The sequence below is a fragment of the Pan paniscus genome, chromosome 8, assembly GCF_029289425.2.
Source record: "Pan paniscus chromosome 8, NHGRI_mPanPan1-v2.0_pri, whole genome shotgun sequence".
NCBI lineage: Eukaryota > Metazoa > Chordata > Mammalia > Primates > Hominidae > Pan > Pan paniscus.
In genome coordinates, this window is record NC_073257.2 from 45,243,642 (window position 1) to 45,271,423 (window position 27,782).

At 36.0% G+C, this 27,782-nt stretch overlaps 1 protein-coding gene across 1 annotated transcript in view; it reads left to right on the plus strand.

Moving 5' to 3' along the window:
- The window catches only part of CCDC7 (coiled-coil domain containing 7), a 424,140-nt gene that overhangs the window by 147,509 nt on the left and 248,849 nt on the right, over positions 1 to 27,782 (plus strand). The window contains exon 20 of the mRNA XM_055092614.2: positions 24,858 to 24,956. Within this exon, the coding sequence (XP_054948589.1) occupies positions 24,858 to 24,956 (99 nt within the window). The remainder of the gene's footprint in view (positions 1 to 24,857; positions 24,957 to 27,782) is intronic.

Sequence of the window (27,782 nt, forward strand, 5' to 3'; positions counted from 1 at the left end):
ATATTTATTAAGACTTGTTTTGTGTCCTAACATGTGGTCTTTCCTAGAGAGTGTTCTATGTACACTAGAAAAAAATTGTGTATTTTGCTGATGTTGGGTGGAGGGTTCTGCATATATCTGTTAGGTCCAGTTGGGCTATCGTGTTGTTCAAGTCAAATATTTACTAACTGCTCTTCTCTCTGCTTGTTGTGTCCATTATTAAAAGAAGAGTATCTATATCTCCAACTATAATAGATCTGTCTGTTTCTCCCTTCAGTTGTGTCAGTGTTTGGTTCAGATATTTTGGGACTCTGCTGTTTGTTATATATATGTTTTTAATTGTTATATCTGCTTGATTCGTTGACCCTTTTATTAGTGTGTACTGCTCGTCTTTGTTGTAACAGTTCTTGGCTTAAAGTCTGTTTTGTTTGATATTAGTGTAGCCATGCCAGATTTTTTTTGTTATTTTTTGTATAGGATATCTTTATCCATCCCTTTACTTTCAATATTTTTGTGTCTTTGCATCTAAAATGAGTCTCTTATACATAGCATGTCATTGGGTCATGTATGTATGTATGTGTTTAAAAGGTTTTGTCAGTTTCTGTCTTTAGATTGGAGGTATAATCCACTTATACTTAATATAATTGCTGTTAAGGGGAACTTGCTTTTGTCATTATTATATTTGTTTTCAGTATGTTTTAAGCCATTTCCCCTTCATTTCCTCCATTAGCATCTTCATTGTGTTTCATTGATTTTTTTCATAGTGTAACATTTTTTATTCTCCTCTCATTTTCTTTTGTGTATGTTTTTAGATTTTTTATGGTTAAAATGGGGATTATATTTAACACTTTAAACTTATAACAACTTGAGTTGATACTTTTAATTTTTATTTCAATAATATTAGGGGTACAGTGTGTTTTGGTTACATGGATGAATTATACAATGGTGAAGTGTGAGATTTTAGTGCACCTGTCACCTGAGTAGCATACATTGTCTTCAATATGCAGGTTTTTAAATACCTCACCCATTCCCACCTTTCTTTTTGTATATGGTAAGAGATAGGGATAGAGTTTCATTCTTCTACATGTGGCTATTGAGGTTTCCCAGAACCATTTATTGAATAGGGTGTCCTTTAACCAATTTATGTTTTTGTGTGGTTTGTTGAAGATTAGTTTCTTTTAGGTATTTAGCTTTATTACTGAGCTCTCTTTTCTGTTCCATTGGTCTATCTACTTTTATGCCAGTACCATGCTGTTTTGGTTATTATAACTTTGTATACTCTTTTTTGGTTCCATATTAATTTTAGGATTTTTTTCTGATTCTGTGAAAAATGATGTTGGTATTTTGATAGGAATTGCATTGATTCTGTACAATAGGCAGTATGGTCATTTTTATGATATTCTTCCAATCCATGAGCATGGGATGTGTTTTCATTTGTTTGTGTCATATGTGATTTCTTTCAGCAGTATTTTATAGTTCTCCATGTAGAGCTCTTTTACCTCATTTGTTGCGTATATTTCTAGTTTTTTTGTTTTTTTGCAGCTATTGTAAAAAAGATTGAGTTCTTGATTTGAGTCTCTGCTTGGTCATTGTTGGTGTATAGTAGTGCTACTGATTTGTGTACACTGATTTTGTAACCTGAGACTTTACTGAATTCATTTATCAAATATAGGAGTCTTTTTGGAGGAGTCTTTAGGCTTTTCTAGGTATATGATCATATCATTGGCAAGCAAAAATAGTTTGACTTCCTCTTTTCCAATTCAGATGCCTTTTATTTCTTTCCCTTGCTTGAATGCTCTGGCTAGGACTTCCCCAACTTAATTTTAATAGCCTAGAGAACCTCTGCTTGAGACTGCTCAATTCCCTGCACCCTGTATCTAATGACAAAATTACATCTTTATATATTGCATACCCAATAATGGTGCAAAATTATTTCTTATTAATTTGTCTTTTAAATAATGCAGGAAGTAAAAAGTGAAGTTACAAATAAATGATGCAATAATATTGGTTTTTGTAATTGTCTACATAGTTATCTTTACCAGGAAACTTTATTTCTTCATATGGCTTTGAGTTACTACTTAGTGTGCTTTGATTTCAACCTGAAGGATCTCTTTTGTATTAACTGTCTCATGATCATGAACTCCCTATGTTTTTCTGGGAACATCTTAATTTTCTCTTCCTTTTTGAAGGACAGCTTTGCCAGGTATAGAATTCTTATTTGATTTTTTTTTCTTTTAGTACCTTAAGTGGATCATCCCACTGCCTCTGGCCTCCATAGTTTCTGATGAGAAATTGGTAGTTAATCTTATTGAGGCTCGCTTGTATGTGATGAGTCAAGACTTTCTGGAATGTAGTAGCATGATCTCCGCTCACTGCAACCTCTGCCTCTGAGGTTCCAGTGATTCTCCTGCCTCAGCCTCCTGAGTAGCTGGGACTACAGGCATGTGCCACCACACTTGGCTAATTTCGTATTTTCAGTAAGTCAAGGTTTCACCATGTTGACTAGGCTGGTCTCAAACTCCTGACCTCAAGTAAACCACCTGCCTCAGCCTCCCAAAGTGCTGGGATTACAGGCATGAGCTACCACGCCCGGCCCTAAGTTATGTTTTTCTTAATTCAGCTTTCTTTTGGTTGCTGTAAACTTTTGACTGTTCTCCAGACTTCTGACAAAGTTGGTTCTGATAGTTTTGGCTTGTGTTTTACGTTTTTGTGGGGAGTTTGGGAGTTTGGAGCTTTCTATTCCACCATTTTTCTGACATTTGAGAGGTGAAGCCAGCTGGACTTCCTGGGTCGAGTGGGGACTTGGAGAACTTTTCTGTCTAGCTAAAGGATTGTAAATGCACCAATCAGCACTCTGTGTCTAGCTAAAGGATTGTAAACTCACCAATCAGCACTCTGTAAAAACACACCAATCAACACTCTGTGTCTAGCTAAAGGATTGTAAATGCACCAATCAGTACTCTGTAAAAACGCACCAATCAGCGCTCTGTGTGTAGCTAAAGGATTGTAAATGCACCAGTCAGCACTCTGTAAAATGGACCAATCAGTGCTCTGTAAAATGGACCAATCAGCACTCTGTGAAATGGATCAATCAACAGGACATGAGCGGGGCCAAATAAGGGAATAAAAGCTGGCCACCCGAGCCAGCAGCGACAACCCGATCGGGTCCCCTTCCACACTGTGGAAGCTTTGTTTTTTTGCTCTTCACAATAAATCTTGCTGCTGCTCACTCTTTGGGTCCGCACTACCTTTATAAGCTGTAACACTCACTGCGAGGGTTTGCGGCTTCATTCCTGAAGTCAGCGAGACCGCGAACCCACTGGAAGGAACAAACAACTCCAGATGCACCACCTTTAAGAGCTGTTAACACTCACTGCGAAGGTCTGTGGCTTCACTCCTGAAGTTAGCAAGACCACGAACCCACCGGAAAGAAGAAACTGCGGACACATCTGAACATCTGAAGGAACAAACTCCGGACACACCATCTTTAAGAGCTGTAACACTCACTGCGAGGGTCTGTGGCTTCATTCTTGAAGTCAGCGAGACCAAGGACCCACTGGAAGGAATAAATTCCGGACACAGACTTCTGACAAAGTTGGTTCTCATAGTTTTTGCTTGTGTTTTATGTTTTTGTGGGGAGTTTGGGAGCTTGGAGCTTTCTATTCCACCATTTTTCTGACATCACTATGCCTATTAATATTTAATTGGATTCTACTTTGATATTAATTTTTCCACCTATGCTTAATTTTATTTATTTATTTATTTTGCCTCATACACTTTTTCTTTTCTTAGAATTCTGCTCTGCCACTCACTAATGATGTGACCTTGGGAAAGTTTCTTAAACTCTCTTTACCTCAGATTCCTTATCTAAAATGAAGATCAAGTAAGTTAATATAAGTTGAGTAACTTAATGTAGTTAAAGTGTTCAGAACAGAGTCTGCCATATCATCATCATTCCTATTTCTTTTTTTAGCTTGTAAATGTTTTTGATGCATAATATTTGTACATACTTATAGGCACATGTGACATTTGGATATATGCATACAATATGTAATGATAAAATTGGGGTCTTTAGGATATTCATCACTTCAAACATTTATCATTTCTTTGTGTGGAAACATTTTAAATCTTACTTTATGGGCTATTTTGAAATATAAAATATTTTGTTAATATAGTCATCCTACTGTGCTATCACACACTAGAGCTTATTCCTTTTACCTAATTGTGTGTTTTAACGCATTAGCTAATGTCGCTTCATTCTCCCACCCCTTCCCAGGCTCTTGTAGCTATCATTGTACTCTATATCCCCATGAAATTCACTTTTTTTTTTTAGCTCATACATAAGAATGAGAACATGCAATATTCATCTTTCTATGCCTGGCTTATTTCACTTAACATAATGACCTCCAATTTCCTCCATGTTACAAATCACAGGATTTTATTCTTTTTATGGCTGAATAGTATTCCATTGTGGATATGTACCATATTTTCTTTATCCATTCATCCATTGATGGACACTTAGCTTGATTTCATTTCTTAGCTATTGTGAATAGTGCTGCAGTACACAGGATGGTGTAGGTATTCCTTTGATATACTGATTTCATTTCCTTTGGATAAACCCAGTAGTGGGATTGCTGGATCATATTGTAGTTATATTTTTAGCTTTTTGAGAAACCTCTATAATGTTTTTTTTAATAATGATTGTACTAATTTACATTCCCACCAGCAATGTGTGATAGTTCTTTTTTTTTTTTTACATCTTTGACAGTGTTTGTTATTTTTTGTCTTTTTGATAATAAGCATTCGATCTAGAATAAAATGATCTCTCATTCTGGTCTTGATTTAGATTTTGTTATGGTTAATGATGTTGAGCATTTTTAAAATATTTGCTGCCTGCTTCTATGTTGTCTTTAAGAAATGTCTATTTAGATTTTTTGCCCAATTTTTAATGGGATTATTTGTTTCTTTGCTATTGAATTGTTTGGGTTTCTTGTATATTTTGGATATTAGTTTCTTGTTGAAGGAATAGTTTGCAAATATTTTCTCTCATTCAACAAGCTGCCTTCTTATTGATTGTTTCTTCTGCTGGGCAGAAGCTTTTTCATTTAATATAGTTCCATTTGTCTATTTTTGTTGTTGTTGCCTGTGCTTTTGTGATCACGGCCATAAAATTTTTGGCTAGACCAATGTCCTAGAGCATTTCTCTTGTGTTTTCTTCTAGTAGTTTTATAGTTTCAGGTCTTACATTTAAGTCTGTAATGCATTTTGCATTGATTTTTGAGAGATTGGGGCCTAGTTTCATTTCTTTGCACATGAAGATTTAGTTTTCCAAGCACCATTTTTAGAGTCTCTCCTATCCCCAATGTATGTTCATGGCACCTTTGTAAAAAGTGAGTTGACTGTAAGTGCATAGCTTTACTTCTGGGTTCTCTATTCTGTTCCATTGGTCTATGTGTCTGTTTTTGTATCAATAATATGATATTTTAGTTACTATAGCTTTGTAGTATATTTTGAATTCAGGTAGTGTGATGCCTTCAATTTGGCTCTTTTTGCCCAGAATAGCTTGACTATTTGGGTTCTTTTGTGGTTCTATATAGATTTTAAAAATTTCTTTTAATAATCTTTTTGGCATTTTGATAGTGATTGCATTGAAACTGTAGTTTGCTTTAGGTAGTATCTTTATTTTTACAATATTAATTCTTCCAGTCAGTGAGCATGAGATGTTCTTTAATTTTTTTGTATTCTCTTCAATTTATTTTATCAATGTTTTACAGCTTTCTTTACAGAGGTCTTTCACCTTCATCATTACATTTATTTTTAGGTATATTACTTTTTCTTATAGCTATTTAAATGGGATTGCTTTCCTGACTTTTTCTTCAGCTAGTTCTTTAATGTTGTATAGAAATGCAACTGATTTTTTTTATGTTGACTTTGTATGCCATAAATTTATTGAATTCATTGAGCGGTTCTAAGAGTTTTCTGGTGGAATCTTTAGGTATTTCTGTATATAAGATCATGTCATCTGTAAAAAGTGACAATTTGTCATCTTCCTTTCCTGTTTGGATGCCTTTTATTTCTTTCTCTTGCCTGATTGTTCTGTTTATGTGATATGGTTTAGATATTTGTCCCACCCAAATGTCATGTTAAACTGTAATCCCCAGTTTTGGAGATGGGGTCTGGTAGGAGGTGTTAGAGTTGTGGGGGCAGATCCCTCATGGCTTGGTGCTATCCTCATGATAGTGAGTTCTCCTGAGGTTTGGTTAAAAGTATGTGACACCTCCCCCACTCATTACTTCCACTCTCTCTATGTGAAAAGCTGTCTCCCTCTTTGCTTTTCATCATGATTGTAAGCAGCCCAAGACTTCACCAGACACCAAGCAGATGCCCAGTGCCATTCTTCCTGGACACCTGAAGAACCAGGAGCCAATTAAACCTCTTTTATTTATAAATTACCCAGTCTCAGATATTTCTTTATACCAAGGCAGGAATAGCCTAACACAGGAAATTGGTACTGAGGAATGGGGCGTTGCTACAAAGATACCTCAAAATGTGGATGGAACTTTGGAGCTGCGTAACAGGCAGAGGTTGGAAAAATTTGGAGGGCTCCGAAGAAGAACAAGAGGATAAGGGAGTTTGGAACTTCGTAGAGACTGGTTAAATGACTGTGACGAAAATGCTGATGGTGATATGGACAGTGAAGTCCAGGCTGAGGAGGTCTCAAGATGCAAATGAGGAACTTATTGGAAACTAGAGCAAAGATCACCCTTATTATGCCTTAGCAAAGAATTTGGCTGTATTTTGTCACACCCTAGGGATTTGTGGAAGTTTAGACTTAGGGTATCTGGCAGAAGAAATTTCTAAGCAGGAAAGCATTTAAGACATAGCCTGGCTGCTTCCAGCAAGCTAAGTCAGATACAGGAGCAAAGAAATGACTTAAAATTCCAAGTTATATTTAAAAGGGAAGCAGAGAATAAAAATTTGGAAAATTTATAACCTGGCCATATAGAAAAGAAAAGAAAAGAAAAGCCTGTTTTCAGAAGAATCCAGGCAGAGTAACCACTTGCTAGGGAGATTTGCATAGCAAAAAGGGAGCCAGGTGCTCATAGCCAAGACAATGGGGAAAAGGCCTTGAAGTCATTTCAGAGATATTCATAGCAGCCCTTCCCATCACATGCCCAGAAGCTTAAGAGGAAAGAATGCCAGGCCCACGGCCCTGCTGCCCTGTGCAGCCTTTGGACACTGCTCTTTGTATCTGGGCTGCTTCAGCTCCAGCCTTGGTGCAAAGGGCCCCAAATACAGCTCAGGCCACTGCTTTAGAGGGTACAAGCCATAAGCTTTGGTGGTTTCTACATGGTGTTAAGCCTGTAGCTGAAAAAAGTACAAGAGTAAAGGAGGCTTGGCAGCCTCTGCCTAGGTTTCAGGGAATATATGAGAAATCTTGGGTGCCGAGGCAGAATGCAAGGGCAGAGCCCTCACAGAGAACCTCTACTACAGCAGTGTCAAGGGGAAAAGAGGGACTGGAGGCCCCACACAGAGTCCCCAACAGGGTACTGCCTAGTGGAGTTATGGGAAGGGGCACTGTCCTCCAGACCCCCAGAATGGTAGATCCACTGGCAGCTTGCACCCTGTGACTGGAAAAACTGTAGGCACTCAACTCCAACCTGTAAGAGCAGCTTTGGGGCTTACCCTGCACAGCCACAGGGGCAGAGCTGCCCAGGGTTTTGGGAACCCACCTCTTGTACCAGTATGCCCTGGATTTGGGACATGGAGTCAAAGGAGATTATTTTGGAGCTTTAAGATTTAGTAACTGCCCTGATGGGTTTCAGATTTGTATGGGGCCTGTCGTCCTTCTCTTTAGGCCAACTTCTCCCTTTAGGAACATAAATCTTTACCCAATGCCTGTACTGTATCTAGAAATAAATAAATTGGCTTTGATGTTACAGGTTTATAGATAGAAGGAAATTGGCTTGAGTCTCAGATGAGAGTTTGGACTTGGGACTTTTGAGTTAATGCTGGAATGAGTTAAGAGTTTGGGGGCTATTGAGAAGAGATGATTGTATTCTGAAATGTGAGGATATGAGATTTTGGGAGCCAGATGCAGAATGATATGGTTTGGATATCTGTTCCACGCAAAAATCATGTTGAAACGTAAACCCCAACGTTGGAGATGGGGCCTGGTGGGAGGTGATTGGATTATGGGGGCAGATCCCTCGTGGCTTGGTGCCGTTCTCACAATAGTGACTTCTCATGAGATCTGGTTGTTTAAAAGTATGTGGCATCTCCCCTGACCCATCTTGCTCCTGCTTTCTCCATGGGAGACACTGGCTCCCCCTTTGCCCTCTGCCATGATTGTAAGCAGCCCAAGGCCTCATGAGAAGCTGAGCAGATACCTGGTACCATGCTTCCTGTACAGCCTGCAGAACTGTGAGCCAATTAAACTTCTTTTCCTTATAAATTATCCAGTCTGAGGTATTTCTTTATAGCAATGCAGGAATGGCCTAACACATTATGACTTCTAATACTGTGTTAATAAGAGTTGTGAAAGTGGGCATCCTTGTCCTATTTTAAATCTTAGAGGAAAAGGTTTCGACTTTTCCCCATTCAGTATAATGTTAGCTGTGGGTTTGTCATATGTAGCATTTATTGTGTTAATGTATGTTTCTTCTATACACAATATGTTGAGAGTTTTTATGATGAAACAATGTTAAATTTTATCAAGTTTTTTCAGTATCTATTGAGATAATCAGTGGTTTCTGTCCTTGATTCTGTTTATGTGATGTATCATGTTTATTGATTTGTGGACATTGAATGATCTTTATGTCCCTGAGGTGTATCCCACTTGATCATGGTGAATTAACTTTTTAAATGTTTTTTGAATTTGGTTTGCTACTATTTTGTTGAGGCTTTTTGCATCAATTTTCATCAGGGGTTTTGGCCTATAGTTTTCTTTTTTGTTGTATCTTTGTCTGGATTTGATATCAAGAACTTCATAAAGTGAATTAGGAAGAATTTTCTCTTCAATTCTATGGAATAGTTTGAGAAGAATTGGTGTTAGTTTCTCTTTATGAGTTTGGTAGAATACAGCAGTAGAGCCATCTGGTCCTGGGCTTTTTTGTTGTTGTTGACTTTTTATTACTGATTTAATTTTATTACTCATTATTGATCTGTTAAGGCTTTTTAACAGACACTGTTCAGTTTGGTAGGTTGTATGTGTCCAGGCATTTATTCATCTCTTCCACGTTTTCCAATTTGTTAGCATATAGTTTTTCATAGTAGTCTCTGATGATCTTTTGTATTTCTCTGGTAACTATTGTAATGTGTCTTTTTTCATTTCTGATTTCATTTGGGTCTTCTTTCTTTTTTTGTTGCTTAGTCCAGCTAACAGTTCATCAATTTTGATTAGCTTTAAAAAATTCAACTCTTTTTTTGTCCTTTATACTGTTTTTAGTATCTGTGTTTTAGTTCTGCTCTGATCTTTATTTTTTTCTTCTACAAATTTTTGGTTTGGTTTGTTCCTCCTTTTCTGGTTCCTTGAGGTGTAGTATTTTATTTGAGCTGTTTATTTGAGATCTTTCTGCTTTTTTGATGTAGGCATTTATTGCTATAAACTTTCCTCTTAGTACTGCTTTTGTTACATTCCATAGTTTTAATGTGTTGTGTTTCAATTTCTATTGTTTTATGATTTTTTTTGACTTCCATGTTTTTTTATTTTTTTATGTTTTTGAGACAGAGTCTTGCTCTGTTGCCCAGGCAGTGTGCAGTGGTGCGATCTCGGCTCACTGCAACCTCCGCCTCCCAGGCTGAAGCAATTCTCTTGCCTCAGCCACCTGAGTAGCTGGGACTACAGGCCTGCGCCACCATGCCCAGCTAATTTTTGTATTTTTAAGAGAGACGGGGTTTTGCCATGTTTCCCAGGCTGGTCTCGAACTCCTGGCCTCAAGTGATCCTCCCGCCTCAACCTTCCAAAGTGCTGGGATTACTGGCATGAGCCACCATGCCTGTCATGCCTTGATTCCCATCTTAATTTCTTCATTGATCCAGTGGTTGTTCAGGAGCATGTTTTATTTCTGTGTATTTGTAGTTTCCAAAGATCCTCTTGCTATTAGTTTCTAGTTTTCCATTGTGGTTTTAGAAGATACTTGATATGATTTTGCATTTTAAAAATTTGGTGAGGCTGGTTTTGTAGCCTAAGATATGATCTATCCTGGAAAATGTTCCATGTCCTGGTGAGAAGATGCATATTCTGTAGCTGTTGGGTAAAATGGTCTTTAGAGGTCTGTTATGTCCACTTAAGTCTACATTACAATTTAAGTCTGATGTTTCTTTGTTTATTTTCTGTCTAGATGACCTGTCCAATGCTGCTGTGTTGATGTTTCCCACTATTATGGCATTAGAGTCGATCTTTACCTTTAGATCTAGTAATATTTACTATAAATATCTGGGTTCTTTGACGTTGTTTGCATATATATTTAGAATTGTTATATCCTCTGGCTGAGTTGATCCTGTTATTATTATGTAATGATCTTCTTTGTCACTTTTTACTGTTTTGACTTAGAGTCTTTTTTATCTGATATAGATATAGCTGTTCTTGCTTGCTTTTGGTTTTGGTTTGCATGGAATTTTTAAATTCTATCCTTTCACTTTGAATTTTCATAGGCTACATATACTTGAGTCATTTTTTTAAAAATCCATTCAGTTGGTCTATAGCTTTTAAGTGGGGAACTCATTTATATTCAAGGTTACTATTGATACACAAGGGCTAATATGGTTTGGATCTGTGTCCCCACCAAAATCTCGTGTTGAATTGTAATCCCCAGTGTTGGAGGTGGGGCATGGTGGGAGGTGACTGTATAATGGGGCAAATTTCCTATAAATGGTTTAGCACCATCCTCTTAGTACTGTCCTTGCGATAGTGAGTTCTCGCAAGATCTGGTTATTTAAAGTGTGTGGCACCTCCCATCCCCTATCTCTCACTCCTACTCTGGCATGTGATGGGCCTGCTCCATCTTCAACTTCTGTCATGATTGTAAGTTTTCTGAGGCAGTTGACCTGGTAAATGAGATGGCTACTAAGTGAGCAATGGCTGAGTAGTGTATATAGTGCAGATATGCTGAGCAAAGAGATGTTTCATGTCCTGGGTGAGTTGGAGTGAAATAGCATGATATTTTTTTTGCGTATGTGTATGTGTGAGTGTGTGTGTGTGTGTGTGTGATTTGTAAACTTTTTAAATATATTTAGGGGGTACATATGCAGATTTCTTGTTTGTTTGTTTATTTATTTATTTTGAGACGGAGTCTCGCTCTGTCGCCCAGGCTGGAGTGCAGTGGCACGATCTCGGCTCACTGCAACCTCTGCCTCCCAGGTTCATGCCATTCTCCTGCCTCAGCCTCCCGAGTAGCTGGGGCTACAGGCGCCCGCCACCACACCTGGCTAATTTTTTGTATTTTTAGTAGAGACGGGATTTCACCACGTTAGCCAGGATGGTCTCGATCTCCTGACTTCATGATCTGCACGCCTCGGCCTCCCAAAGTGCTGGGATTACAGGCGTGAGCCAACGCACCCGGCCCCAGATTTCTTTATTATTATTATTATTTTTTATTATACTTAAAGTTCTGGGATACATGTGCAGAATGTGCAGGTTTGTTACACAGGTATACATGTGCTATAGTGGCTTGCTGGACCCATCAACCCGTCATCTACATTAGGTATTTCTCCTAATACTGTTCCTCCCCTTGCCCTCTACCCCCACAACAGGCCCCGGTTTGTGATGTTCCCCTCCCGGGGTCCATATGTTCCCATTGTTCAACTCCCACTTATGAGTGAGAACATGTGTTTGGTTTTCTGTTCCTGTGTTAGGTTGCTGAGAATAATGGTTTCCATCTTCATCCATGTAACTGCAAAGGACATGAACTCATCCTTTTTTATGGCTGCATAGTGTTCCATGGTGTATATGTGCCACATTTTCTTTATCCAGTCTATCATTGATGGGCATTTTGGTTGGTTCCAAGTCTTTGCTATTGTGAATAGTGCCACAATAAACATACGTGTGCATGCGTCTTTATTGTAAAATAACTTACAATCCTTTCAGTATATACCCAGTAATGGGATTGCTGGGTCAAATGGTATTTCTAGTTCTAGATCATTGAGGAATTGCCACACTGTCTTCCACAATGGTTGAACTAATTGACACTCCCACCAATGGTGTAAAAGCCTTCCTGTTTATCTACATCCTCTCCAGCATTTGTTGTTTCCCGACTTTTTAATGATCACCATTCTAACTGGTGTGAGATGGTATCTCATTGTGGTTTTGATTTGCATTTCTCTAATGACCAGTGATGATGAGCTTTTTTTCACTTTTGTTAGCCGCATAAATATCTTCTTTTGAAAAATGTCTGTTCATATCCTTTGCCCACTTTTTGATGGGGTTGTTTGTTTTTTTCTTGTAAATTTGTTTAAGTTCCTTGTAGATTCTGGATATTAGTCCTTTGTCAGATGGATAATTGCAAAAATGTTCTCCCATTCTGTAGATTGCCTGTTCACTCTGATGATAGTTTCTTTTGCTGTGCAGAAGCTCTTTAGTTTAATTAGATCTTATTTGTCAATTTTGGCTTTTGTTGCCATTGCTTTTGGTGTTTTAGTCATAAAGTCTTTGCCCATGCCTATGTCCTGAATGGTATTGCCTAGGTTTTCTTCTAGGGTTTTTATGGTTTTAGGTCTAAAGTTTAAGTCTTTAATCCATCTTGAGTTAATTTTTGTATAAGGTGTAAGGAAGGGGTCCAGTTTCAGTTTTCTGCCTATGGCTAGCCACTTTTCTCAACATCATTTATTAAATAGGGAATCCTTTCCCCATTGCTTGTTTTTGTCAGGTTTGTCAAAGATTGGATGGTTTACATGTGTGGCATTATTTCTGAGGCCTGTGTTCTGTTCCATTGATCTATACATCTGTTTTGGCACCAGTACCATGCTGTTTTGGCTACTGTAGCCTTGTAGTATAATTTGAAGTCAGGTAGCATGATGCCTCTAGCTTTTATCTTTTTGCTTAGGATTGTCTTGGCTATACAGCCTCTTTCTTGTTTCACATGAAATTTGAAGTGGTTTTTTCTAATTCTCTGAAGAAAGTCAATGGTATCTTGATGGGAATAGCATTGAATCTGTAAATTACTTTGGACAATATGGCCATTTTCACAATATTGATTCTTCCTATCCATGAGCATGGAATGTTTTTCCATTTGTTTGTGTCCACTCTTATTTTGTTGAGCAGTGGTTTGCAGTTCTCCTTGAAGAGGTCCTTCACATCCCTTGTAAGTTGTATTCCTAGGTATTTTATTCTCTTTGTAGCAATTGTGAATGGGAGTTCACTCATGATTTGGCTCTCTGTTTGTCTATTCTTGGTGTATAGGAAAGCTTGTGATTTTTGCACATTGATTTTGTATCCTGAGACTTTGCTGAAGTTGCTTATCACCTTAAGGAATTTTTGGGCTGAGACAATGGGGTTTTCTAAATATACAATCATGTCATCTGCAAACAGAGAGAATTTGACTTCCTCTCATCCTATTCAAATACCCTTAATTTTTTTCTCTTGCCTAACTGCCCTGGCCAGAACTTCCAATATTATGTTGAATAGGAGTGGTGAGAGAGGGCATCCTTGTCTTGTGCTGGTTTTCAAAGGGAATGCTTTCAGTTTTTGCCCATTCAGTATGATATGGGCTGTGGGTTTGTCATAAATAGCTCTTATTATTTTAAGATACGTTCCATCCATACCTAGTTTATTGAGTGTTTTTAGCATGAAGTGGTGTTGAATTTTATTGAAGACCTTTTCTACATCTATTGAGATAATCGTGGTTTTTGTCACTGGTTCTGTTTACGTGATGGATTACATTTATTGATTTGCGTATGTTGAACCAGCCTTGCATCCCAGGGGTGAAGCCGACTTGATCATGGTGGATAAGCTTTTTAATGTGCTGCTGGATTCAGTTTGCCAGTATTTTATTGAGAATTTTCACATCGATGTTCATCAGGGATATTGGCCTGAAATTTTCTTTGTTTTTTTTTGGTTGTGTCTCTGCCAGGTTTTGGTATCAGGATGATGCTGACCTCATAAAATGAGTTAGGTGGGAGTTCCTCTTTTTCTATTATTTGGAATAGTTGTAGAAGTAATGGTACTAGCTCCTCTTTGTACCTCTGGTAGAATTCGACTGTGAAACATGTGGTCCTGAACGTTTTTGGTTGGTAGGCTATTAATTAATGCCTCAATTTCAGAACTTCTTATTGGTCTATTCAGGGATTCTATTTTTTCCTGGTTTAGTCTTGGGTGGGTGTATGTGTCCAGGAATTTATCCATTTATTCTAGATTTTCTATTTTATTTGCCTAGAGGTGTTTATAGTATTCTCTGAGGGTAGTTTGTATTTTTGTGGGATTGGTGGTGATATCCCCTTTATCAATTTTATTGTGTCTATTTGATTCTTTTCTCTTTTCTTCTTTATTAGTCTGGCTAGCAGTCTATTTTGTTATTCTTTTCAAAAAACTAGCTCCTGGATTCATTGATTTTTTTGAAGGATTTTTTGTGTCTCTATCTCCTTCAGTTTTGCTCTGATGTTAGTAATTTCTTGTCTTTCTGCTAGCTTTTGAATTTGTTTGCTCTTGCTTCTCTAGTTCTTTTAATTGTGATGTTAGGGTGTTGATTTTAGATCTTTCCTGCTTTCTCATGTGGGCATTTAGTGCTATAAATTGCCCTCTAAACACTGCTTTAGCTGTGTCCCAGAGATTCTGGTATGCTGTGCCTTTCTTCTCATTTGTTTCCAAGAACTTATTTATTTCTGCCTTAATTTTGTTATTTACACAGTAGTCATACAAGAGCAGGTTGTTCAGTTTCCATGTAGTTGTTCAGTTTTGAGTGAGTTTCTTAATCCTGAGTTCTAATTTGATTGCATTGTGGTGATTTCCGTTCTTTTGCATTTGCTGAGGAGTGTTTTGCTTCCAATTATGTGGTTAGTTTTAGAATAAGTGCAATATGGTGCTGAGAAGAATGTATATTCTGTTGATTTTGGGTGAAGAGTTCTGTAGATGTTTATTAGGTCTGCTTCTGTAGATGTTTATTAGGTCCAGAGCTGAGTTCAAGTCCTGAATATCCTTGTTAATTTTCTGTCTCATTGATCTAATATTGACAGTAGGGTGTTAAAGTCTCCCACTATTATTGTATGGGAGTCTAAGTCTCTTTGTAGGTCTTTAAGAAGTTTCTTTATGAATCTGGGTGCTCCTGTATTGGGTGCATATATATTTAGGATAGTTAGCTCTTCTTGTTGCATTGATCCCTTTACCATTATGTAATGCCCTTCTTTGTTTCTTTTGATCTTTGTTGGTTTAAAGACTGTTTTATCAGAGACTAGGATTGCAACCCCTGGTTTTTTTTTCTTTTCTTTTTTTTTTTTTTTTTTGCTTTGCTTTCCATTTGCTTGGTAAATCTTCCTCCATCCCTTTATTTTTAGTCTATGTGTGTCTTTGCATGTAGACACACATAGGCTAATACGTCTCCTGAATACAGCACAGCAATGGGTATTGACTCCTTATCTAACTTGCCAGTCTGTGTCTTTTAATTGGGGCATTTAGCCTGTTCACATTTAAGGTTAATATTGTTATATGTGAATTTGATCCTGTCATTATGAAGCCAGCTGGTTATTTTGCCCATTAGTTGATTCAGTTTCTTCATAGTGTCAACACGTGCATATTTCTTATATGCATATATTTCATAGTGGTGAAATATGGGCATTTAATGTACCTCTCACCTAAATACTGAACATTGTACCAAATAGGTAATTTTTCAACCCTCCCACATTTTAGTCTCCATCAAAACCTGTGGATTGACTTACCCTGCTTTCCACAGCTGGTACTCACACACACCACTGGGGTAACTGAGGGTGGAACCACCCACCTTCTGCCATCAGCACCTGCACATGTCCTTTGGGGGCCAAGGAGTTTGATCTATCCCACCCACTGCTGCTTTCTATTTTTCCACTCTGTGTGTCCATTGTACCTATAGTTTAGCTCCACTTATAAGTGAGAACATGCAGTTTTTGAATTCCACTTCTGAGTTATTTCACTTAGTATAATGGCCTCCAGTATCATCCATGTTGCTGCAAAAAACATGATTTCATTTTTTATGGCTAAATAGTATTCCATAGTGTGTGTGTATATGCATACCTACACCCACCCACCACCACCTCCACATACACTACATTCTCTTTATCCATTCCTCTGTTGATGGACACGGGTTGTTGATTCCGTATCTTTGCTATTATGAATAGTTCTAGGATAAACATACAAGTGCAGTTATCTTTTTGTATAATGATTTTTCCCTTTGGGTATATATCCAATAGTGGGATGGCTAGATCAAATGTTATTTCTATTTTTACTTCACTGAGAAATTGCCATACTATTTTCCATAAAGGTTGTACTAATTTACATTCCCAACAGTGTATAGTGTTCCTTTTTCTCTGCATCCTTGCCAACATCTGTTGTGTTTTGACTTTTTAATAACAGCCATTCTGACTGGTGTAAAATGATATCTCATTGTGTTTTTTATTTGCATTTCTCTGATGATTTCTAAGATTGGACCGTCTTTCATAGTTTGTTGGCTGCTTCTGTGTCTTCTTTTGAAAAATGTTTGTTCAACATTTCCCTTGCTCACCTTTTAAATGTTTTTTTTTCTTTGTTAAGCTGTTTGAGTTCTTTGTGATTCTGGATATTGGCCCTTTGTTGGATGCATAATTTACAAGTATTTTTTTCTTATTCTGTAGGTTGTCTGTTTACTCCATTGATTGTTTCCTTTGCTGTACAGAAGCTTTTTGGTTTAATTAAGTCCCATATGTCTATTTTCATTTTTGTTGCATTTGCTTTGAGGACTTGTTCATAAATTCTCTGCTTAAGTCAATGTCCAGAAGAGTTTTTCCTAGGTTTCTCCTAGGATATTTATAATGTCAGGTCTTAGTTTAGGTCTTTAATCCATCTTGAGTTAATTTTTGTATATGGTGAGAATTATGGGTCCAATTTATTTCTTTTGTATATAGCAATCCAATTTTCCCAACGCTGTTTATTGAATTAGGATATCTTTTCCTCAGTGTAAATTTTTGTTGAATTGGTCAAAAATCAGTTGATTGCAGGTATATTGTTCTTTATTCTCTTCCATTGATCTGTGTGTCTATTTTTATACCAGCACCATGTTGTTTTGCTTACTCTAGCCTCGTAGTATAATTTGAAGTCAGGTAATGTGATGCCTCCAGCTTTGTTCTTTTTTGCTTAAGATTGCTTTGGCTATTTGGACTCCTTTTTTGATTCCGTATGAATTTTAGGATTATTTTATCGAATTCTATGAAAAATGATGATAATTTGATAGAGGTTGTGTTCAATCTGCTGATTACTTTGGGTAGTATGGTCATGTCAATAATATTGTTTCCTTCAATCCATGATCATGGGATGTTTTTCCATTTGTTTGCATAGTCTGTGATTTCTTTCATTAGTGTGTTATAGTTCTCCTTATAGAGATCTTTTTACTCCTTGGTCAAATATTCCTAGATATTTTATTTCATTTTTATAGCCATTGTGAATGGGAATGCCTTCTTGATTTGGTCCTTGACTAAGTCATTATTGGTGTGTAGAAATGCTTCTGATTTCTGTATATTAATTTTGCATCCTGAAACTTTTCCGAATTGATTTATCAAATCTAAGAGGTTTTTTTTTTTTTTTTGGTGAAGCTTTAGGGTTTTCTAGAATAAGATATTATCATCAGTGAACAGGGATAATTTGACTTCCTCATTTCTAATTTCGGTGGCTTTTTGTTTTCTCTTGCCTGATTGCTCTGGTGAGGACTTCTAGAATTATGTTAAATAAGAGTGGTAAAAGTGGGCATTCTTGTCTTCTTCCAGTTCTTAGAGGGAATGCTTTCAACTTTTCCTCATTAAGATGTTTGCTGTGGATTTGTCATATATTACCTCTGTTATGTTGAAGTATGCTTTTTCTATGCCTAGTTTGTTGAGGATTTTTATCATGAAGGGATGCTGACTTTTATGGAATGCTTTTTCTGTGCCTGTTGAAATGATTATGTGGTTTTTGTCCTTAATAATGTTTATGTGATGTATTTCATTTATTGATTTGATACTTATTATTGGTCTGTTCGAGAGTTTTAGTTTTTTCTGGTTCAATATTGGGTGTTTGTATGTTTCCAGAAATTTATTTATTTCCTCTAGGTTTTCTAGTTTGTGAGTGTAGAGTTGTTCATAATAGTCACTGATGATATCTTGTATTTCTGTGGAATCAATTGTAATATCTCTTTTTTCATTTCTGATTGCATTTATTGAGATCTTGTCTCTTCTTTTCTTGATTAGTCTACTTAGTTTTTTGTCAATTTTCTTTACCCTTTCAAAGAACTAACTTTTTGTTTCATTGATTATTTATATTTTATTTTGTTTTCTATTTCATTTGGTTCTTCTTTGATATTTGATATTTGTTTTTTTCTGTTAACTTTGGGTTTGGTTTATTCTTTTTCCTCCAGCTTTTTGAAGTGTGATGTTAAGTTGTTAATTTGTGGTCTTTCTACTTTTTTGTTGTAGTCTTTAATGCTATAAACCCCTCTTAGCACCGCTTTTGCTGTATCTAACAGGTTTTGGTATGTTGTGTTTTCATTTTCATTCATTTAACAAAATTTTTAAATTTATATCTTATTTTTTCATTGACCCAGTGATCATTCAGAAGCCTACTGTTTAAATTTCCATTTATTTTTATCATTTCTGAAGTTTCTCTTGGTATTGATTTGTAGCTTTATTCCACTGTAGTCTGAGAAGACATTTGATATGATTTCAATTTTTGAAAATTTGTTAAAACTTTTTTTATTGCTTTGCTTTAACATGGTCTACCTTGGAGAATATTCTGTCTGCTTATCAAACTAATGTATATTCTGTAATTGCTTGGTAGAGTGTTCTGTAAATGTCTATTAAGTCCATTTGGTCTAAAATCCAGTTTAAGTTCAGTGTTTCTTTGTTAAATGATCTGTCTAGTGCTATGACTGTGATGTTGACGTCCTCCTCTATTATTGTATTGCTGGGTGTTTTGATGTTGGGTGCCCATATATTTAGGATTGTTATATCCTTTGCTGAATTGATCTCTTTATCATAATATAATGTCTTTCTTTGTCTTGTATTACTTTTTTGATGTAAAGTCTGTGTTATCTGATTTAGTCATAGCTACTTGTGTTCCCTTTTGGTTTCCATTTGCATGGAATATATTTTCTACCCCTTTACTTTTAGTCTATATGTGTCTTTATAGGTAAGGTGAGTTTCTTATAGGAAGAATGTAATTTGATCATATTTTTTAATGCAGTCTGCCAATCTCTATCTTTTAAGTGGAGCATTTAAGCTATTATATTAAAGGTTAATATTGATATATGAGGCTTTGTTCTTGTCATGTTTTTATTTTTGAATTGTTTTAAATTTTTTTATTTTCTTCTCTTTTTGTCTTTGTGGTTTGATGAAATTCTATTGTGATTCCATTTGATTCCTTTATTTTCCTCCTTTTTGTGATTATTTTATAAAAACTAAGTTTTATATTTCTATATGTTTTCATAATGGTAATTATCAACCTTTCATTCCCATGTCTAAGGACTCTCAGCATTTTCAGCAAGACCAGTCCAGTCACCAAAAATTTTCTTAAGTATTTGCTTATCTGAGAAAGACTTTATTTTTTCTTGATTTATGAAGCTTCTTCTGGCAGCATATAACATTCTGGACTGACAGATTTCTTTTTTTTTTCTCTCAGCACTTTGAAAATGCCATCTTATTCTCTTCTGGCCCATAAGTCTTCTGTTAGTCAGATGTGGTTTCCTTTGTAGGTCAGCAGCTGATTTTCTCTTTCTAACTTTAAAATTCTTTCTTTCACTGACTGTAGACATTCTGAATATATAGGCTGTGGTGACTTCTTTTTGCAATGTATTTGCCTTGGGATAGGAAGTTCTCAGCAATTGTTTCCTTAATTTGTTTTCTAAATTTTTTGATTGCTCTTCCTTCCTCAGGAATACCAACAATGCATAAGTTCTATAGCTTTATGTAGTCCCAGACATCTCAAAGCTTTGTTCATTCTGTTCTATTCTTTTATCTTTATTTTTATCTGACTGGATTATTTCAAAAGACCTTTCTTCAAGTTCTGAGATTTTTTTCTTCTATTTAGTCTAGAATTGAAGCTTTTGAATGTATTTAATATTTCCTTCAATGATTTTTTTTGTTCTAGAATTTCTGCTTGGTTTTATTTTATTTTTCAAGGCCAAAGCCTTTTAGTAAAGACAGTAATCTTATTTTGATAAAAAGTATATTTCAAAATAAAAATGTAATGTTAATAAATCCTAAAGCATCAAGTAACATGAAAAACATAGTAAAACTTGTGAGCAATATAAGAGAAAATGACTTGTACATCTATAAAACGAAAGAGATTCCATTATAAAGCTACTTGAATTGATAAAAACAGAATTCAACAAAATGGTAGGATGAGATAAATATACAAAAATCAATAGCTAGCCTGTATAATAACAATAATGTATTAAAATTATGATGAAAAAGGAAATAGCATTGAAAATATAATAATGGTAGGGAGCACACTGGGATCAATATTTGATCAAATTAGTATAAAATTTATTTAGAAGAATAAAACATATAGAATAACATACATATGCACACATACAGGCATATACGTTAAAGGCAAGAATAATGAGGAGTAATTAGCCCTACCAGATCTTAGACAATCTTATACTTGAATAATTAAAGCAGTGTGGTATTGATGCAAAAATAGACAGATAAATGAACAAAATAAATAACCTTGAAATTGATCCTGAGCTCAAGCAATCTTCTTCCTGCTTCAGCCTCCTGAGCAGCTAGGACTACAGGCTTGCACCACCATGCCAGTCTATTTTTAAAAAAAAATTTTTTTTGTTGAGACAAGGTCTTGCTATGTTGCCCAGCCTGGTCTCAAACTCTTGGTGTCAAGTGATCCTCCCACCTCAGTCTCCAAAAGTGCTGGTATTACAGGCATGAGCCACTGCTCCCAGCCCTTCAATGTATCTTTTTTTTTTTTTGAGACAGAGTCTTGCCCTGTCACCCAGGCTGGAATTCAGTGGCATGATCTTGGCTCACTGCAACCTCCGCTTCCTGGGTTCAAGCAATTTTCCTGCCTCAGCCTCCTGAGTAGCTGGGACTACAGACATGCACCACCACACTCGGCTACTTTTTGTATTTTTAGTAGAGATGGAGTTTTGCCATGTTGGCCAGGCTGGTCTCGATCTCCTGGCCTCAAATGATCCACCCGTCTTGACCTCCCAAAGTGCTGGGATTATAGGCATGAGCCACTGTGCCCAGCCCCAATGTGTCTTTTAATTCTGTTATTGCATTTTAGGTTTTCTTGCATTGTTTTATTTTGGTGATCTTTATTTACATTCGTGATTTTATCTCAAATTGGTATTCTCATATAATTTCCTGCACCTGTTTTATAGCGTGATAATATCATCTTCTACTCTACTGAAGTTGCCAGACAGTTTTGAAAATAATTTTTTTAGAGTTCTCGTATTACATAATTTTAGAGGTATAATTGTCTTCTTCCTTTATCACATTTTTTTTTTCTGTTTTATAGTTACCCTTACATTGGATTTTTTTTTGTGGGTAATTCCTCTGTAATTCTGGTACTTGATTGCCATTTATAATTTTGGTATTTTTGTGAATGTTTTAATCTTCCTACATATTTTAGTGAAAAGTATGGAGAGACACTGCTAGACACTGTTGATTTTGTATTTATATTTAAGAACTTTTCCACTGTCCAGCCATGGCTGACTGAGCCAATCCGTCCTGTGTTTAGCAGTGTCTGATTAAGGTTTAGATACTGTTAAGTGGTTGTCTCAGATGTTACTGACTAAAGGGAGAATTTTATCACCATATGATATAGCTGGAGAGGTCTACAGTCATTGTTACTACTTTCGGCAGTGCAACTTAAGGAGGATACTGTGTTCCTTCACGATTGTAAATATGGTATGCAGAGTTTTAGTGTCTTCATAGCCAAAATAATACCATTAAGTACAGAAACATTTGAGCTGAATTTAATCTTGACATTGGAAGTTTTGATAAATTACTGAATATAATCCCATCTCCAACCTACTCTGGACTATTCTTAAGAAATAATGTGTTTTAGTTTTCCAGGACAAAGCTGGTTTAGTCTGATTGTTTCAGTGTAATTACTGATAGCAACCCTGTTGTTTTCAAGATTGTCAAGATTTAGGTGATAAATTATATGGTCACTTTACTTTGAAGGATTTTATTTCTGATCTTCTTATAATCATATTACCCATGTGATATAGATGCTTTCATGAATGAAATACTTCCTTACCTTATGCTTCCATTACCATCTCTTGAAGATACCGCTGTCTCTTCTTTATACCACAAAGAAAACTTCTGTTTTCAAAGATTTTTTTGTTAGGATTCCCAATTCATGTCCCAGATATTGAGGACAATTTCCAAAGCCTTACATGTTTTCATTATCTGTCTGCTGCCACCACTGTATTAGTCAGGCTTTCCCCCAGAAACAGAACCAATAGAATCTGTCTATCTGTCTATATCTCTATCAATATATAGATACACATGAGGATATTTATTATGAGAATTGGCTCACATGATAATGGATGCTGAGAAGTCCCATGATATGCCATCTGGGAAAGGCAATAGTGTAATTCAGTCTGAATCTGAAGGCCTGAGAACCAGAGGTGCTGATGGTGTAACTCCCACTCCAAGGTCAAAAGCTTAAGATCTAGGAGGCCATTGGTTTAAGTCCTGGAATCTGAAGGCCCAACAACCAGGAGCTCCAATTCCAAGGGCAGGAGAAGATGGATATCCCAGCCAAGAAGAAAGGGAGAACTTACTGTTGCTCTGCGTTTTTGTTCTATTTAGGCCCTAAGTGATTTGGATGACACCTGTCCACATTGGTAAGGGTGGATCTTCTTTAGCCCATCTACTGATTCAGATGCTTATATTTTCTAGAAACACCCTTACAGACACACTGATAAATAATGTTTTACTAGCTATCTGGGCATCTTTTAGCCCCATCAACTTGACACATAAAATTAACCATCACAAGCACCATTGTACTTACAGAGCTTATCAATCTCAGATCTCACAAATTCAAGTGTTCACTCAATTTATCTGTGTTTTATCTCTCACCTTTCTCTACGGAATTCAGTTTGCAAATGTACTGTCTTCTGTGTATACTTCATCCTGTATTCTGAGATTCTTTTTGACTCTTGGCTAACTATCGCACTCATGATCTCAGTTTCACTTACAGCTTTAGATAAAAGGCAGTGTCCTTTTTCTAACATTGGACCCATAGAGTCCCATCTACTTGCTCTGGCTAGTTTTAGCTACCCTGTCTGGATTTTTTTTTCTCAAATAGGTAAATTCAGACAAAGGAAATATGAGATTTAATGAAGAATTATTGTATAAATAGATTTGTGTTTTAATGAAACTAACCCCATCCCACCTAACTCCATTCGAGCCTTCTCTTACTTGGGCAGCAATTTAGATAATAGACTGAAGGGGCAAATTTGTAGTTAAGAATAACTGCAGTGATAGTAAAGATGTACTATGGGGGTGGGAGTGGTTCAGAATTGAAATTTTTTTAGGATATAGAATTGACAAGTCTTGGTTAAACTGATCTGTTTAATCAGTGTTTCTCAACCTCTGCACTGTTGACATTTTGGCTCAGATTATTCCTGTTGTGAGAGGCTTACCTATGTATTGCAGGATGTTTAACAGCATGCCTGTTCTCCATCCACTAGATGCTAGTAGCGACCCTCAGTTGTAAGAAAGAAAAATGTAATTGAGCACTGCTAAATGTCCCCTGGGGTAAAAACACCTCCAGTTGAGAACTACCGTGTTAAATAAATGGCATATGCTTTGTATTGCAAACCATTACAGGGTTAGCAATAATTATTTCTATGATAATAAGTTTAAAAAATAGATATTATTAATAATAATAAAATGTTTTTATGCCTGAGGATTGCAAGGTTGGCTTAACACTTGAAAATTAATTAGTGTAATTCACTACATTAACAGAAATTGGCATATTTTCAAATGGTTGATGACAATTCGCAATCTCTTTTCTGAATGTGTCATACAACATGTTGTTCTTCTGTTTTATTTTCTCTATCAAGTTTTCAGCATCCCCTACATATCAGGAATGTTGATTTTGTTGACTTTTTCCTGCCATATAGATTGCAAGTGTCTTTCCTAGACTCTTACTACATTTTGTTTGTTACACAAAATATTGTGTTATTAAATGTACCTATATTTCTTTTGTGAATTCAGGAATTCCTTTTTTATTTAAAAGGGCCTTGTCCTTCCAAATGTTTTATAAAAATTATCCTATACATTCTGAAATTTTATTTTGTTTCACAATTGGATCTTTATTGCAGTTGGATTTTATTTTTGTATTTGATATATGATAGGGTATATAACCTGATTATGTGAGCTTCATTTATTAAAACATATTTTCTATAATGAATATAAATGCCATTTTTAAATATATTTTCATTTTTATGTATTTCTATTCTGGATTTCTATTCTGTTTTATTGATACAATTATCTATCATTGCACAAATACTTTGTTTTTAACACTTTAGTAAGTTTTAATGTCTTTATTTTCCCTCTTCTACAACCTGCTTCTCCCTTAGTTGCCTTACCTCAATAAATACTATTAAGAACTCTGTCAGATACTGCTTTAGTCCATCTGTGTTGACATAAGGAAATACTTGAGGCTGGGTTATTTATAAGGAAAAGAGGTTTTATTTTGTCTCATGGTTCTGTAGGCAGTACAAGAAACATGGTGCCGGCATCTGCTTCTGGCGAGGGCCTCAGGGAGCTTCTACTCGTGCAGGAAGGTGAAGTGGGAGCAGATATGTCACACGGTGAGTGTGGGAATGAGAGAGTAATGGGAGAGGTGCTACACACGCGAACAACCAGATTTCGCCTGAACTGAGTGAGAACTCACTTCTTCCCGAGGGGATGGTGCTAAACTATTCATGAGGGATCCTCCCGTATAATCCAAACACCTCCCACCGGGCCCCACTTTCAACACTGAGGATTACATTTCAACATGAGATGTGGCGGGGACCAGTATCCAAACCATATCAGTTATTCAGTCTGAAAACCTTGAAAGTTTTTCTTGACTGCTTACTTTCTCTCACAATCCTTATTCAATGCACTAGAACATTCTTTTCTTCCTTTTATCAAAATATATAAAAAATTCCACCACTTTTCACCACCTCCACCACTTTCACATTTATTTACCATGTTAGTTTATTCCATCATCTTTTTTGTTGCCCTGGACTATTACAATAGTTGCTTGATTCCCCTATTTCTAATCTTGATCACATAGCAGCCAGAGTGATCTTCTTAAAATATAAATCACATTCTCATTCTCTCCGACCACTTTCCAAAGAGCTGCAGGCTTAGCATACACATTGTCTGCCTTCCAAGTTGTAGCAGTCAACAGTTCTACCAAATGGCATGCTGTTTCTATCTGTTCCTTTGCCTTTTAACAATCAAATGCTAAACCAATGCCACTAATTTTAAATTTATTGATTTAGGTAAGGGTATTCTCAGTGCTTCAAAAGCAGTGTCAAAATCTCAATGCCTTAATATAACTGTAGTTTATGTCTCTCTCATCTAATCGTTTAATGAGAGTCAGTGGACAAGTTTCTTATCCATAGAGTCATCTGGTTACCTAGACTCCTTCTGTCTAGTGGCTACATTCCATAAGGCTTTGGAGTCCTCCGTTGCATCTTCCCAACTACGTGGAATGAAAATTTGTACAGCAGGTTTTAGAGGACAGCACTGGGTGTGTGTGTGTGTGTGTGTGTTGATGACTTTTTCATATACTTACTGGCCATTTGTATGTCTACTTTTATGAAAAAGTCTATTTTGGTCATTTGCCCATTTTTAATTGGATTATTTGGGTTTTGGTGTTGAATTGCTTGAGTTCATTATATTTTGTTTTTATATTAATTGCTTATCAAATTTATGGTTTCTTCCAATCCATAGGTTGCCTTTTCATTTCGTTGACTTTTTTCTTTGCTTTGCACAAGTTTTTTTTTTTTTTTTAGTTCTTCACTAATCTGCAGAGGTTCTACTTGTTTATTTTTGCTTTTGTTGCCAGTGATTTTGGTGTCATACCCAGAAAATCAAGAATTATGGCAAGGAGCTTTTCCCCTATGTTTCCTTCCGGATGTTTTATGGTATTATGCTTAAAATTTTAATTCATTGAGTTGATTTTTGTGTGTGTGTCAAATAAGTGTCCAATTTTATTTTTTGCATGTGGTTATCCAATTTTCTCAACCTCATTTATTTAAGGAATTATGTTTTCTTCATTGTGTATTGGTGGCACCCTTGTCAAAGATTAATTGACCATATATGCCTAGGTTTATTACTGGGCTCTCTAACCTATTTGTTTGACCTATGTGTCTGTTTTATTATTTTTATTTTTATTTTATGTGTCTGTTTATATACCATTACAATACTGTTTAAATTTTTAAATTTTATTTATTACTTTATTATACATTGAAATTTATAGCTGTATTTATTATGGGGTATGAAGCAATGTTATGATTTACGAATATAATGTGGAATACTTAAAGCTAATTAACACATCCATCAGCTCAAATATCACTTTTTATAGTGAGAACATTTGAAATTTACTCTCATAGCAATTTTGAAATGTACAATATGCTATTATATTCACCATGCTGTACAGTAGATATCAAAAAACCTTTATTCCTCATGAATAACTGAGATTTTATACTTTTTGACATCATCTCCTTATTACCCCCACCTGCAGCCTCTGCAGCCCCCATTCTGCTCTCTGCTTCTATGAGTTCAGTTGTTTTATCTTCCACATGTAAGTGAAAACATGTGGTATTTGTCTTTCTGTGCTTGGCTTATTTCACTTAGCATAGTGTTCTACAGTTCTATCCATGTCATTGCAAGTGACAGAATTCCATTTTTAAAGGCTACATAGTATTCTACTCTCTCTATGTACTACATTTTCTTTATCCATTCATCCATTGATAAACAGGTTGATTCCATTACTTGGCTATCATGAATACTGCTGCCTGCAGTGAACAAGGGAGTGCAGACATTTCTTTGACAAACGGGTTTTAAACTTTTGGTAAATACTCAGAAATGCAATTGCCAGATGATATGGTGATTCTATTTTTAGTGTTTTGAGGAACCTCCATACTGTTTTTAATAGTGGATGTACTAGTTTACATTCCCACTAACAGTGTACAAGAGTTACCTTTTCTTCATATCCTGACCAACATTTATCTTTGGTATTTTTGATAATAGACATTCTGACCGATGTGAGATGACATATCATTGTGGTTTTAATTTTCATTTCCTTAATGATTAATGATGTTGAGCTTTAAAAATATATATGTTTTCCATTTTTGTGTCTTCTTTTGAAAAATGTACATTCAGTCCCATTACTTGTTTTTTAAATTGGGTTTTCTATTTTCTTGCTGTTGAGTTTAGTTCCTTATATGTTTTATGTATTAAATCCTTGATGAATGTATGGCTTGTACATGTTTTCTCCTAATTCATAGGTTGTCTCTTCAAATTATTAATAGTTTCCTTTGCTGTGCAGAAACTTTTCAATTTTATGTAATCACACTTGTCTATTTTTGTTTTTGTTGCCTGTGCTTTTGGGGTCAAATAAAAAAAAATTGCCTACACCA